Source organism: Typopeltis vanoorti, chromosome 21 (genome assembly GCF_054136105.1).
Source record: "Typopeltis vanoorti isolate ZY-2024b chromosome 21, IOZ_Tvanoo_1.0, whole genome shotgun sequence".
NCBI lineage: Eukaryota > Metazoa > Arthropoda > Arachnida > Uropygi > Thelyphonidae > Typopeltis > Typopeltis vanoorti.
Window position 1 is genome coordinate 39137507 of NC_143569.1, and position 16597 is coordinate 39154103.

General features: G+C 37.8%; 1 protein-coding gene across 1 annotated transcript in view; it reads left to right on the plus strand.

Annotated features, from left to right (window-relative positions):
- Nucleotides 1–16597, plus strand: part of na (sodium leak channel non-selective protein na) — a 1005813-nt gene that overhangs the window by 189100 nt on the left and 800116 nt on the right. Inside the window, exon 7 of the mRNA XM_090411658.1 lies at nucleotides 1455–1594. Within this exon, the coding sequence (XP_090267784.1) occupies nucleotides 1455–1594 (140 nt within the window). The remainder of the gene's footprint in view (nucleotides 1–1454; nucleotides 1595–16597) is intronic.

The following is a 16597-nucleotide window of genomic DNA, read 5'->3' on the forward strand; positions in this document are numbered from 1 at the left end:
GAGGGAGAGATGATATGATTGAGACTTTTAAGTTGTTGAGAGGTAGTTACAGGGTTGACACTGGGGAGTTTTTCGCTTGGTGGAACAGCAGGAAGGAGCGATGACCGGGGCCATCCTTGGAAGTTACGAAAGGAAGCTGTGAGCAAGAGGGTGAGGAGTGGTTTCTTTGCATGGAGGGTGGTTGAACTTTGGAATGCATTGCCTGATAGAGTGGTGAGAGCAAGAATGATCAATGAGTTCAAGGAGTGGTATGAAAGACTGTGTTTCCTAGAAAGGACCTCCCACGATGAGTCTTTTGACTCCATGGAAGCCTGAATAATAATAATAATAACTGACCTTTGGTTAGGCCTTGCAGGTCAATCAATTTCTGGTAGAGCATCATCTACCAGATGTACTTTAATTATCCAACATTTCAACTATCAGAACTTGTAAATTCTGATAATTGATGGATTGGATAAACAATAGATTTCTTTACCAAACTTTTATATTTTTAAGTTTTTTTAAATACTAAGTTGCTACCTTTCTAATCTGAAAAGTCCAAATATTTCCTCTTAGCAGATACTTCATTTGCTTCTCCCAAGCTTAAGGCATATTTGTGTGTGTGTGTGTGTTATAAACTGTTTTGTCTTTACAGGTACTGCTGGCATGATGATCAAACAAGGAAAATAACACAATAACCACAGTAATAATCTTTAATGTAAAGCACAAATAATTTGTATCGAAAATAAAAGTACATTGTCAGTGTGTGTGGTATTTTGATACTTACATGAGATGAGAATCCCCCAAACTTTTGGAAGAGAGAAAGACAATCATTCCATTTCAGGTGATGCTGGTGTGAAAGGGTTCACAGCTTTCCCTGAAAAATAATTCATATTTAAAACTGTTTCTATGGAGAAGACAAGTTTCATCCTACAGGATACAATGTTTAGCAGCAATACTATACTGTACCAGACCAGACTTTTGAAGTTTCAGGTATTCAGTGTAGTACTGATGTTCATTAATTCCCCCCCCCCTCCCCCATGTCACAGCCTACTGCCCAAATTATTTAAAAATTATATTGATAAGGGATCTGGTAAACACCAGCTAAAGATAGAGATGACAGTATTTGTCTTTTGTAGGTGGTAACACATGAGAAATTTTGTAGATAGGAAAATTTGTGTTATTAACATGAAACTTTTTTCAGAATTCTACCAATAGGGGTTCAGAGATGTCAGAAATGTAAGGGATTGGAACCCTGTGGTCTAGTGAAGAATCATTACAAATATCTGTGCTTTTCATTAAAGTTTATTACTGTGGTTATCATGTTATTTTTGTTGTTTGCTGCTTTATGTTGAGCTATTTAAATAAATTTATACAAATATCTATACTTTACTGCATAGTACTTTCCATTAATATAATTTTTTAGACAAAAATTTAATGGAGTTTCATAATTCATGGTGGATTTTATATTTCAGGTATTTGAAATTACCCAAGTAGTGCCAAAATTTTCTTATTTGTCTATTCTACGTGCTCCCAGGCCTCTGATTATGATTCGTTTTATACGTGTATTTTTGAAGTTTTCGATGCCAAAGTCTCGTATCAATCAAATTTTTAAGTAAGTAACTGATTTTTGGATTCAAAAATCTTTAAGTTAAAAAATTGATAAAAATTAAAATTTTTTGTGGTGCAAATGAAGATGTGTTTCATCAAAAATTAGTGCTCATTTTTGAAATTAATATTTAATATAATCTACATCACCTGAACCTACAAACCTATGCCTGGAGTACCTGAAAATATTATTATTATTATTATTATTACATGATGCCTCTGGGGAGTCCAAAGCCTCAGTGAGGGAGGGCACCTACTCAAAAACTCTCTGTCTCCACCAACTCTACCAATGCCATCTACTGCCCACCACCACTGGAATTTCCACAGACAACCACAAACATCCATGCCCACAGCAGGCTTTGAACCCACAACCTTTTGGCTGGAGAGCAGATACACTAACCACTAGGACAACCAGACTTGTAGATGATCACTATTGCCAATCCCCTAAAGATAGTTTTATAATGCAAGATTTGCTATAATGAATTTAGGGTAAAAATATTAACCTCTGCATTCCAGTGACATGAAACAAAAGAAATTGCAGAATTAACACCATAGAAATTGCAGAAAACAGAACAAAAGAAACTGTCAGCTAGCATGCCATTGATAAATAAAGAAATCATGGGAAACAGAACATAGAAAAGTCACAAGAAATAAAAGAAATCACAGGAAACAGGACAAATTAAATCACCAGAAATAGACCAAAAAAAATTGCAATAATAAAAAACTCACAGAGAAATGATACAAAAGAAATTACTGAGAAATAGTAGTACAAAAGAAATCACAGAAAATGTAACAATCATGTGAAAACAGAACAAAGGAAATCACCTGAAATAACAAGAAGTTGGCTGAATTGTCAGGTAAAGAGTGTTCACATATGGAATGAATTTAAAGGGAAGTTAGAATGGGTTAAAGCTGATGGATTCATTTGAATGGATATGGTGTTGGACATTTAAAGGGATTATTTGCTAAGAGTATACAGGGTTCATACAAAATTAGTATCACCAAGGGTCAGGGAGAGGTTGAGAAGCATTATGAGTATGAAGGTTATGAAAGTTGGTTTTTCTATGTTTGCAATTTTTCAGAATCATTTTGTCAATCAGCAATTGGTCTTTTGTGCCTCTCAAATTTTTGCTGCTACCTTTTTTGTTCAATTGGAAAAAGAGAATTTGCTTTAAGATAGCTGTATATATATATTGTCAGCTAGTATGTCTGTGAGTAGCTTAAAAGTTGTTGGCAGGCAGGTTATTGTTCGGATGTTTTCTGGCTTTGAACCTTTTTCTTTATCCTTTATGATCAAAAACGTTTTGATTGCTGTGAGCCACTCTTTTTTGCTTTGTCCTTCTAAAACATTGTTAAATTGGTTAGCAAGTCTTTCGTGTAAGCCTGTCAGATATTTCAACCAGTAGCCATGTAATTCATCTTTCCCAAGTGTTGATCAATTTTTTATCCTTTTAGCTTGCTTTTGAACCATTTCAGTTGTTATTTTCATTCGGCCCATTTTTCGTTCTTGAGATTATTATTATTACCCCAAGACCTCATGGAGTCAGACTCATCTGGGAGGTCCTTTTATCACACACACACACACACAGTTCATCATACCATGTCTTAAACACACTCAAACTCCTTGCAGACACCACACTCTGAAGCAAGGCATTCCAATCATTCACAACTCTGCACGAATAAAACCTGCCTCTCACACCCTCTTTATACAGTTTCCAGGGATGACCTCTGGTTCTCCCCTGATCTCCCACTATTTTCTGTAGAACTTCTCCACCACTGATCCTATAACAACCCTTTACCAACTTGTAGGTCTCTATCATATCTCCCCCTCTTCCTCCTGTCCACCAGACTCTCCAAATTACATCTTCTCAATCTTTCCTCATACTCACATTCCAGAGGTCAGAAACTACCTTAGTCAGTCGCCTTTGGACCCTTTCCAACATCTCTTCATCCTTCTGAAAACCAGGTGACCAAATCTGGGCACAATAGTCCATGTGTGGCCTAATCAAAGCCTTATACAATGGAACAAAAATCTCCCTACTTCTACATGCCAGTGTACTCCGCATCATTCCCAGAAGCCTTTGTGTTGTCTTCACAATTTTGTCTATGTGTCCCCTAAATTTCAGATCCTTATCCACTATCACCCCAGATCTCTTATTTCCTCCACCTCCAACAATATAGCCTCACCAAGCATAAATTCTGCATCCTATCTTTTTTTTCTAAATTTTAAAACCTTACATTTTGCAACTTTGAACTCGCATCCCCATTTCCATGCTCAATCACTCAATTTATTCACATCTTCCTGTAAGGCCACAACATCTTCACTACTCTTCATGGTTCGTTCCAACTTTTGCATCATCTGCAAACAACTGATTATCTACATCCAAATCTTCACCAATATCATTAATATACAAGTTAAACAGTAATGGCCCTAAAACAGACCCCTGAGGCACTCCACTAGTGACTTTCCTTTTCCTTGATATTGCTCCCCCCCCCATGCACAACTTGTTAATACCTATCAGATAGCCAGTCTCCAATCCAATGCACTAGTCTAATATCCAACCTCATCTGCTCTAGTTTGACCGTCAACTTATCATGAGGTACTCTATCAAAAACCTTTGCAAAATCCAATTATATTACTGTGTATCCTTCTCCTCTGTCCAAGGAAAAATATAAGGAAGATTCATTCATAATTTGTTCAATCCACTTTGCCTTATTATTGTGCATCTTAGGGTTGTCCCATAGGTTTTACCAAACTTTAAGTGTATTTTCTTTACATAGAAATGGGAGGCTGCATACTCGATTGGAGGTGGTGAAGGTAACCCAGAGGAGGTGGTGAAGTATTGATGCTGATTTGTGCAAAACATCGGATGTGGCTTGTACTGTTCAAGGTGTGCACTGTATCTTCTTATATTAGCTGCAACTATTTTTTGCTTCAGTTCCTCTAATACTTCATCAATAGGTCATGTTCCAATATTATACCCCTTTATGAGGTTATTTCGGGTTTTCATGTTTTTCAGCTTCTTTTCCTTAAGGTTTTTCAAATTGCTCCCCTCTGCTCTAAGTTTAAGAATTTTATTCTAAAGTCGAGAGTTTGGTTTCTGAGCCTTACTGCTTTTGGGTTCACTAATCTTATAGCCTAATTCAGATGATACTATGTAGGCTATTGATTCATTCATCCAATAGTTCCAGTAGGAATAGCCAGTGCAACTTGGCTTCTTGTAGAAGTTACTTTAGTTTTTGATGAGATACTTGCCTCAATACTAGAAGCTCAACTCGTTCGACTTGTTCCTTCTCTGATAGATTCCTATTTCTATATTTTTGACATTTTCAGCATTCTGAATGTTGGAATCTGGTTCTGCTCCATTCACATTCTTGGTCAGTTCAGAGTCAGTACAGTCTCCTTTTACAGCTTGAGCTTTCAGTGCTTCAAGCTCAAGTTCACTAAATATCTTGCATTTGATATTGGAGCTGCACTGTTGCATCAGCCTTTCAAATGAAATTTCCAAATTTGGGTTCAAACGAAAGTTGGAACTTTCTTTTCTGAAATCCCCTAATTGAGGGGTTTGAACAGTAGAAGCACTGCCCTAAGTGGCCCTTGGTAACCTGCGTGACGACCGATGTGGTATAGAGTTTAAATTGGTCTTCACCATTTTTAACTGGGGTGGGCAGGTACCCGAAGGAGAAGGTAGACTCCCACTGCATTAGGTGGAAAAATTGGAAAATAGGAAAGAATCACCCCTAGCTCTCGAATGATCTGTCAGGCGGTGTTGATGAATAAGCTACTCTAAACCTGTGCTCCCACATTTTTATTGTAATTGTGAAAAAAAACAGAGTGTTTTTCATTGAAATTAATCATTAAACGGAAATCTTAACACGGGTACTAAGGAGAGGATTACTTCTGCACAACCTGTAAGTACTTATAGTACATTAAATCAGTTATCTTTCCATTTCTAAATCAGCCACGTGTAAGTGCCTGCTATGCTACCGTATGAAGCAAAGATGGCGGCAACAATTGCCAATGACAAACAAGCACCCTGTGTCTCACCAGTGCAGCACTGTCGATCGCTGCCGACAAACCCACAATGTGCCACAGCTGTAAAACTGGTGTTGCAGACAAAAAAAAGGGTATATTCTGTGAGTTCTGTTGCGACTGGCTGCACGCTTTCTGCACCAAATAGATGAATTGGCACACAAGTTATTTATTGAACTCAGCCAGGCGTTTTTCTGTTTGCTGTGCTTCCCTTCTGTAGGTAAATGAGTCGAAAACCTCGAGCAGCACATCAATGTTAGGAACGAAACTTTTTCCTCCAAAATACAAGCAGTGGAAGCTAAGCTCGAACAAACTGATCGCATTAACGGACCTAATCCATGACCTAATCGCATTAACGGTATACAACTTGATTGAGGCCAAAAACAAAAAATTCAATGCCATTATTTTGAACTTTCTGACAGAAAATGGAAAATCATTAAAAAAGGACATCAACAAATTAGCTGAAGAATGCAACATTGATTCTAAAAATATCGTCAGGTGCCATCGTTTTGGGCCCATAAATAAAAGATAAGACGGAATGAACTTTCCACGCTTCGTAAAAGTGACTTGGGGCACTCTGACAAGCACATCTAAATTAATAACAGCAAGTTCAAAGACACTTTCCCCCAATCATGCACATGTGCTCGACCAGACTTAACATTTGCACAGAGGGAACAAGAATGCCAGCTTCAAAGGGAATGTGAATCAAAAATGGAGACACCAGTTGGATCATCAATTACAAGCATGTTAAACTGGTGCAAAAATCAAGTGACGTAGCCACCATGGAAACCAGTATGCAGGCACTACATAGGAAATGTGCAAGACCCTTGTAGTCAAATATATGCCTCACAGAACCTTGCATATTTACTTCACCAACATCCATAGCCTAAACTCCAATCTTAATAGTGTCCACTTCCACCTTCAGTCTACCAAACCCCCCCACCTGCTCTTTCTGGCAGAAACTAAAATCTCATCTTCCCCCATCACTATTTATCTCAACCTTCCAAATTACACACTCTTTAACTCTTTCAACTCAAGGGTGGTATTTGTGCATACATCTACTCTGACATGCCTTGCCAGAGAGCACCCAACCTAGAATTGCCCAACTTTGACCTTCTTTGGTTGAAAATATTCCTTCCCCACTCAGTCATATTCACCACTCTGAGCTCTTTAATTTCCTCTCCTTAAAAATTGATTTTCTCCAATCCCACTTTCCCAACAACGAAATTATCCTCCTAGGAGATATCAATGTCCATAACACCAGCTGGCTTTTCTCCTCCAGTTGTACAGATCTTGCAGATAGAGATGCTGAAACATTTGCCATCACTAATGACCTTACACAACTTGTTCAGGTTCCAACCAGAATACCAAATAACCCAAATCACTCTTCAAACACCCTAGATCTCTTCCTCACCAATGATCTTTCCAAATACATACTGAAAGTAGTAGGTCCCCCTAGGCAATTCTGACCATAATCTAGTGCTCTTCTCCTTCCCCATGTAACAACACTTACACAGCCACTCCCATACAAGAGTAATTTGGCATTATAACAGTGCCAAGTGGGCCTCCACAACTTCTGTGCCACATTCCCATGGTTGGACTATTGCTTCTGGCCTTCCAACCCAAACATATGCACCATACTTATAACCAAAGTAATCCTCATCGGCATGGAAACATACATTCCCTACACTACTCTGAACTGCCATTCTCTAACTAAACCATGGTTCTCCAAAAGATGTTCCAAGGCTGTATGCATGAAAAACCAAACATACCGTAACTGGCTCAAATCAAGAACTCCATCCTCCTTTAGAGCTTATGCTGAAGTCCGAAATAGATACATAAAAACAATCGATGCTTCCAAAACAGTTCAAAAGAGCAGAAAAACAGGAAACTAGCAGCCTGTCCAACTGCAGCCAAGCCTTTTGGTCTCTCGCCAAAGCAATGGTCCATAACTTCTGCCCAACACTATTCCCACCTTTATCATATCCAGATGGCTCTATTGCATCATCACCCACAGAAAAAGCCAATCTTCTGGCTTCACACTTTGCTTCCAATGCATGCATAACTGACAATGGTAAATGTTCCCCAGCCATTCCAGATGCCCAACGTACAATGCCCCCATATCCTTTTGCCAGGAAGAGATCAGAAAAATACTGAAAAAGTAGATACAAAAAAAGTCTCCTGGCTCTGATGGCATTTCTCCAATTGTCCTGAAAGTTTGTGCAGAACGGATTCCTATCCTATGTTTCCTGTATATATTCTCTTGCTCCACTGGTATCTATCCTACACCCTGGAAATTGGCCTATATTCAACCCATTCCCAAGAAAGGCGATGTCACTGCCTTCCAACTACCGCCCTACTCACTTACTTCAGTCTTGCTGAAGTAATGGAAAAAATTATCAATTCCCAACTCCTATACTACTTTGAAGGCACCCACCTAATAAACGGCTGCCAGTATAGATTCCATCGCTGTCGATCAACAGGAGATCTGCTCACATATGTCACCCATCTCTGGACAAATGCCATGGAGAAGTTTGGCGAATCTCCTAGGAGATTTGCCAAACTGTTATCAAGTGCATCAAGTGGTTGCACTTGATATCTCCAAAGCTTTTGACCGAGTCAAAAACTTTAGAGTTTACTTTGCATATTCCCATGCCACATTCCCATGGTTGGAATGTGGAATGGTTGGAATGCCACATTCCCATGGTTTACTATGCAAACTACCATCGTCTGGTCTATCTCAGGACTTCTGCAGTTGGATTGCCAGCTTTCTGTCTGGATGTACACTATGCGTTATGGATGGTTCCTTATCCTCTCACCATTCAACTAATGCTGGGGTTCCACAAAGTTCTGGCCTCTCACCAACCCTCTTCCTGCTATATATATCAATGACCTACTTCAGTTGACCTCCAACCCAATATACAGTTTTGCAGATGACAGCAACATTGCACTCCTCCCTTTCATTTCATAAACCTTACCCTACAGAACATCAACCACCACTGCCCTCAATTCTGATCTCCAAGCCATCTTCTAATGGGGTTCAGATAACATCCTCAATTTCAGTGCTGATAAAACCCAGTTCTGTCCTAATTTCTCATAAAAAAAAGAACCATTTTTTCCAGTATTTTTTTGGATGATACCCAAATTTCCAGACAGTTTGAGATTTCTCTTCTTGGAATTACCCTGACATCAAACCTCTCTTGGCATAAACACATCACAACCATTGCACTCTCAACTTCAAAAAAAAAACTAGTATTTCTCTTTTGCTCAAGATGTTACTTCACCCCTGAACAGCTGTTAACATTATACAAATCACAAATCTGCCCAGCTGTTAAATACTGATCTCACATATGGAGGTGGGGTCCTTAAAAGTTCCCTGAAAATGCTTGACTCAATACAGAGGAGAGCAATTAGACTTATTAATGACCCATCTCTTACCAACTCACTGCCCCTACTTTTGCTCAGACATTTGGTTTCTGCAATATGTATATTCTACAAATATTGCCATGGGAAATGCTCATCTGAAATAACATCAATAATTCTCCCACTCAGTCTTAAGCTCATTGGAACATGTGCAGCTGCTGCTCAACATTCCTTCACAGAACAAATTTCTTTTCTTCTTCCTTCGTCCCTGCAACTGTTGTATTGTGGAACAGTCCCCCCCCCCCCGTTGTGCTTCCAAAGGAATACAATATACAATCATTTAAATCAAATGTAAACAAGTTCCTCCTTTTCCAATCCACTACCCATACACTGTACTAATGTACTATAAGTTGATCAACCAAACTCTCCTGTATAAGTTCAACATAAAAAGAAAAAAAGAATACTCTAATAGCATTGGGGGGGGGGGGAACAGCAAGTTGAAAAGAAATTCAGAGGGAAAGAAGAATAGGAACCAGTCTACAGATAATATAGCAGGTGTATATTACATGAAGTAAGGCGTGGTCCAGCTTCGGGTGCCTCGAGTTTGCCTTGCATGTACTCACTAGAGTGAGCCCTGGAGGATTGTATATATATATATAAATGCTTTTTTCTGGTTAATGTGTAGAGGCAAGTTCACACTCCCACAGACTACCACTCCTTGAGCACGGTTTAACTTTTTTGCCAGTGGTGGATTGGATTTGTATGTGTCAAACACAATTACAAATTATAATTTGTAATTGTGTTTGAGAGGAGATTTTTTATAGGTTTGGGCATCTGGAATGGCTGGGGAACATTTACCATTGTGCGTGTGTGACAGAGAGAGTACTTCCCTCTAATTTTCAGTCAATGATATAGCACCTATTTATATAGCACCTGTTTCAAGTCTTTGTAGGTCCCTAGGTTTCTGTCATGGAATGGTAGTTTGTTTATCATGTCAGGTATGCAGAAAAGTTTTGGGTGGCTTTTCCTTAGTGAAATAATAATAATAATAATACACACATTCGAAAGGGATAAGTTTTGCATTATGGGATAATAGGCAGTTAATGTGAAGTCACTAGGCTCTATATACAAGTAGTCTTGTTGTAAAGATATGTTGCATGCAGGCTCTGTTTGCTTATGCATGGATAAAACATTAACCAAAAATATAATTTTTAGCATCTTTAATCTAAATTTCTGATTTAGAATTTTTGAGATCTTGACATAATCTTTGATTTTAATTGTTAAAACCTAAATTATTTATGGTAGTTTATTCTGAAAATTACCAAACATGATAAAAGTGAATAAATATTAACTGTAATAGCAATAATCATGGAAACAAAAAAGAAATTAAAAGAAACCACGAGAACTGAAAATTTTAATGTTATATATAGTGGAATTGACAGAGACCAAAGAGCACAAGCAGGTGTTATGATTTAGATTCATAATTCCCTTTCAAAACAGATAAAACATTATAAACTATGGAATGAATGAATAATAGAAGCTAGAATAAAAATAGATAGAGGTTATTTAATAATAATTGGTTTATATGCTTCAGAAGAAGGAAGAGAAGAGGATAATATTGAAGTCTATAATCAGTTACAAAATATATATAATAAAATAAATAAATAAATAAATAAAAAAACATTACCTGGTAAGACCAGGTAATGTGGATGGTGGTGATAATGAAATGTATGATCAAATTAGCCATGCAAATAAGAAAAGGGTGATCATTATGGACGATTTTAATTATGGCAATATAGACTGGAATGACGAGATAGCAACTGGAAGTAAAGAAAATGAGTTTCTTGAGTTTTTGAGGGATATCTACCTCACACAGTATGTAACAGACAGCACACAAGGATTGAAGGTCTTGGATTTGGTCATCTCATCAGAGGATGTAATTATGAATGAGGTGTGAAATCATCCACCAATTGGTGAGAGTGACTGTGAGGTGATTGCCAGCAGTGTGAGGACATCTGTGAGAAAAGGGTATATGTGAAACTACAAGGTGGGGGGGTGATTATGAAGAGCTCAGGAGACAACTTGGGGGTGTAGCATGGAATGAGAAGTTAGCTGGAAAAGAAATCAATGTAGCTTCGGGGTTTTTCAAAAACTATCTAGCAGATGCAATGTCTAAATGTATTCCAAGGGTGAGAAGGTTAAATGAGGTAGGTGTGAGATGGATGAATAAAGAGATTAAGCATGCGATACAAAGAAAAAGGGCATTATGGAGGCAGCATTCGAGAAGTGGAAATAACCAATTCCACGATGACTACAAAGACCAGGCAAGGCAGGTGACTTAGTTGGTGAGGGTAGCTAAAGAGAGGTATGAACAGCAGTTAGCTAATGAAGCCAAAAAGAATCCTAAGGAGTTCTTTCGATATGTAGCCAGCAAAAGAAAGAATGATTATGGAAGGATGACGTTGATTGGAGAAAATGGTATGAAGACAGCTGTTGCGGATCTGTGGTGGAGATACTCAATGAGCAGTTCATAAAGGTCTTTCAATCTTGTGAATGTGACTTCATGGAGAGATTGAGAGCAGTTGATGATGGGGAGGAGAGACCGACTGTAAGTGAGCAAGAGGTGTAAGGGAGTTGAGCAAACTAGATGATAATAAGACTGTGCCAGGGAGTTGACCCCTGCCTTGACATATTTTTTAATATGAGTCTTACATCCTCAAGTTCCTTAGGAGTGGAAGGAGGGCAAGGTTGTGCCACTTCATAAAGGAGGTGATCGAACTCAAGTGAGTGAAAAGTTTTCATTCTTTTAACTCACTCGCTGTTGCATGTACAAGTGTGTTGTGCTCTGATGATGCTGAGTTGAAATTCAGTGAAATATAAGCAGTTAATAAAACATCTCTTTGATAAAATTGTGGTATTGTTAATACTGTTTATTTATTTATTTATTTATTCATATGGAGTTTCCTCCCTTTTCTCCTTTGTCCCTATTGGGGCGAGTTGAGCCTCCTCATTGGGGTTAAGTATTTATGGCTATAGATCTGTGTGTGTGTGTGTGTGTTCAAGGCGCCGGTTTGCCTGCTTGCGGGATGAAAAACCCCAGATAAACTGGGGGGGGGACCCTGCTGCCCAAGACCGCCTAACTTGGCTATGGCTGAGGAAGATCCTTAAGCCATAGCCAAGTTCGATTTACGTTGACGATGGGAATCGAACCCAGGACACTCCTTCCCCAGGCATATGGTTGCGAAGCGCAAAGCTACTAGGCTAACCGCGCAGATGTTAATACTGTTAAAAACAAGTCATGAAATTTGTTTCTAATTTAGAACATGATTCATATAAAATAAGACTGTATATAAGATTTTGAAACATTTAAGTACAGACACTAAAGAAAACATAAAATTAAATACTGAAATGAAATTAAAAGAATTTCTAAATTTCTATACAGAATTGTGGACAGATAAATATTTTAAAAAGATTACTGGCAAATATTTAATGACAATGAAAAGGAAATTACTAAAGAAGAATTAGAAATCAGCCTGAAAGAAACAAGAAATGGAAAATTACCTGGAGAAGATAAGTTAGGTTCAGAATTATATAAATCCTATTGTGAACTTAAACACTCTCCTTTTTGCCAATGACCAAATAATAATTACAAATTCTGAAGGTAACTTACAAAAAGATATTTTAAATTTAAATGAGATAGCCAAAGATTATGGAATGATAATATCAAGAGAAAAATCAAAAACAATGGCCTCTAAAGGACAAGATTCAGTAAGAACTAAAATAGTAATAGATAATAGGATTTTAAACAGGTGAATTCAGTTAACTACCTAGGATGTATGATTACATATGAAAATGAAAAAGATATAAACCTAAAAATTTCGAAACATTTAAAAATGACAGGTGTAATTAACTCTATATTTTAACCTAACTTAGTACAAAAACAAACCAGACTAAAAGTATATACAATACATTAGCTCTACCAATCCTATTGTATGGAAGTGAAATCTGAACAATAAAACAAAAAGACAACAAGATTAATAACAGCCAAAATGAAGTTTATGAGAAAAACTGCAAAGTATACTCAATTTGGTCACAAAAGAAATGAAGAAATTATGAAAGAATTAAACCAGGAATCAGTAATCAAAAAAATTAAAAAATATAAACATAAATGGATCGAAGACATTGAAAGAATGAAAACAGAAAGATTACCAAAAGAAGTTTTAAATTACAAACCATTAGGAAAAAGAAAACCTATGGCAAACATGATGATGATGATGATGATGATGAAATATTGACTGTAAGGATATCCTAGATGTCTGGAGCCATTACTTTTAAAGATGGTTAAATGAAACTGTCAGTGACAGATGAGTAGTAGAACATTTTCATAATGAATGCAAATATACATATCATTTCTTGAGATGAAAAAAAGCGATCAAAAACTTGAAATGTGGAAAGGCACATTTCAAGTTTTTGATCGCTTTTCTCATCATGAAAGTTTTGCAGTGGCTACACCCTATAATTCGAGAGATCTGGTTAGAAGGTTGAATTCCAGATGACTCGAGTAGAGCTCTAATAGTTTCCTATCTATAAAACAGGGAATGGTGGACTGGAGATGGTATTGTCCACTATGCATTTCTCGCTGCAGGCCAAACATTTACAGCCAAGATCTACTCAATGTAACTTGAGCATGTACAGGATTTGTTACTTCAGAAACAGCCAGGACTAGTTAATTGGAAGAAAGTGTTGTTCTTACAGGACAATGCAAAACCTCATAGCAAAGCTTACCTGTGAGAAGATTTGTGCTTTAGGATGGGAGATACTCCCTCATCCTCCATACTCTCCTGATATTTCTCTAAGCGATTATTGCTTTTTTTTTTTTTTTGGTGCTAAACAGTCACATGTGAAATAGGCAGTTCTGCAATAAAACAGAGATTGAAGCAGAGGTTGCTAGGTTTATTACTTCTAAAGACAAAATATTTTATAAAAGTGGAATTTACAAAGTTTTATCTCGTTGGGAAAGAGTTGTAGATTGTGAAGGTGCTTATTTTAATGAATAAAACATTTTATCAAAATTTTTTATTCATTATGATAGATAGACTCATCATGGGAAGCCCACTCAACCATTATGATAGACATAATGGTTGAGTGGGCTTCCCATGATGAGTCTGTTGACTCATATCCCTAATAATAGAGATATGAGTCAACATTGATAGATACACTTGAATTTGATACAAAAGGAATTTTTCAATACATGATGCATAGTGAGAGAATTAGGTCTCACCTCTGAAAGTTTTGTAAGATGCTAAATATGTGAGGACTAGATTTTTTGCTTGGAGAGTGGCGAATGACTGGCATGGATGACGAGGTATGAGTTCTCTGACAGTTTATAAGTTTAATGAGAGTATGATAGGTATCTTGTGAATAATAGTTAGTGTGGGCTTTCCAGAGTAAGTCTTTCAACTTCATGGAGATGTCATTAATAATAATAATAATAATAAAGGGGTCAGATGCCCATTGATCACTCTAAAAATAGTAAACAGTAGTTGTTTTCTAGTAAATTTTATTCTATGATTTAGGCTGTTTAATCATCAGAAACATATTTACCACATCATTGCTGCATGAGCAAATGGCAAACACATTATCAACATAGTACAGCCATAGGAAGGATCATACTTAGCAGAGTAGATCTTAGTACTTTTTCTTCAAATATCTCCTTAAAAAAATTTTGCAAGGGCAGAATTCTCATAGTCATGGCTTCAATTTGTTGGTAGATTATTTATTTATTTATTGTTATTTATTATTATTATTTATTGTTACACACACACACACACACACACACACACACAGATGCTACACAAATGAGACATCAAGTTTTATAGGATAAATCAGATCATGTTGGAGGCTTAATGGATTTTTGACAACACTCAAAAAGAATTAAAATAGACTTTAATACTTCCTATATTTCATCCTCGTCACTAGGACATCTACGGGGATTACCAAAAAATTAATGTAACATATGCACAAATAACAAACAATACTAAGCCCAACCACGTGGGTGACACTAAAGTCCTATCTAGGTAGAGCGCCCTCTAAGGGCAGTAGTAGGTGGCCTGGAATGTAAGGTGGGAACTCTGGTGATGAGTGTTTCCCAAATCTTCGGAAGCTTAATGCACCCATATTTATTGAGATTTGGTTGGTTTTTGAGAGCTGCTGCTGCTTCTAAGAAAAGTCTCTCTTTCTTGAATTTGCTGTGGTGGAGCATGGTGGTTTTCTTTCATGATACTCTGTGGGTGGTGTCCAAAACATGGTCAGCCAAGCCTGAATGGCCATAGTTGTGTTTGAAGATGTAAGACTTGTGTTCCTCTAGACGGATGGATGCTGATCTGCCTGTCTGTCCAAAGTACGCCAGCTTACAGGAACAGGGTACTTTGTAAACTCCAGGCAGAGAGAGAGGAGGGAGCTGATCTTTCGTAGAACGGATAAGGGTAGCCAGTTTGCGGTGGGGCTTATATGCTGTGTGTAGATTGTATTGTTTTAGTATCTTGGCTATTTTTTCAGATGTGCCACGGATGTAGGGTATGGTGATGGCATTTTTAAATTCTTGTTGACGAGAAGGAAGGGGAATGGGGGAGGAGTTGATTATTTTTTTGATACTGTGATCACTGTAGCCATTGGAGAGGAAAGTGCTGTGTATGTGGTTAAGCTCATTAGTGAGGGCAGTTCCACTGGAACAAAGATTGTGGGCTCTCTTGGTAAGAGTTTTAATAATGCCATATTGTTGAGAGGGGTGGTGGCGGGAGAGTTTGTGAATGTATCTGCCTGTGTGTGTGGGTTTTCTGTATACGGTGAAGGTAAGTGTATCATTAGGCAGGCGTGTGACTAAGGTGTCTAGGAAGGGTAAACAATTGTTCTTTTCCTTTTCCATAGTGAACTGGATTCTTGGATGCAGACTATTGAGATGACTGAGGAAGGAGTCTAACATGTCTGGGCCATGAGGCCAAATAGAGAACACATCATCTACATATCTTAGCCAGATAGAAAGTTTTAGTGGGGCTGAGTCTATGGCTCGTTTTTCGAAATCTTCCATATAGAAATCTTCCGTTCTATATGGAAGATTTCGAAAAACGAGCCATAGACTCAGCCCCACTCAAACCTTCTATCTGGCTAAGATATGTAGATGATGTGTTCTCTATTTGGCCTCATGGCCCAGACACGTTAGACTCCTTCCTCAGTCATCTAAATAGTCTACATCCAAGAATCCAGTTCACTATGGAAAAGGAAAAGAACAATTGTTTACCCTTCCTAGACACCTTAGTCACACGCCTGCCTAATGATCCAGTGGAACTGCCCTCACTAATGAGCTTAACCACATACACAGCACTTTCCTCTCCAATGGCTACAGCGATCACAGTATCAAAAAAATAATCAACTCCTCCCCCATTCCCCTTCCTTCTCGTCAACAAGAATTTAAAAATGCCATCACCATACCCTACATCCGTGGCACATCTGAAAAAATAGCCAAGATACTAAAACAATACAATCTACACACAGCATATAAGCCCCACCGCAAACTGGCTACCCTTATCTGTTCTACGAAAGATCAGCTCCCTCCTC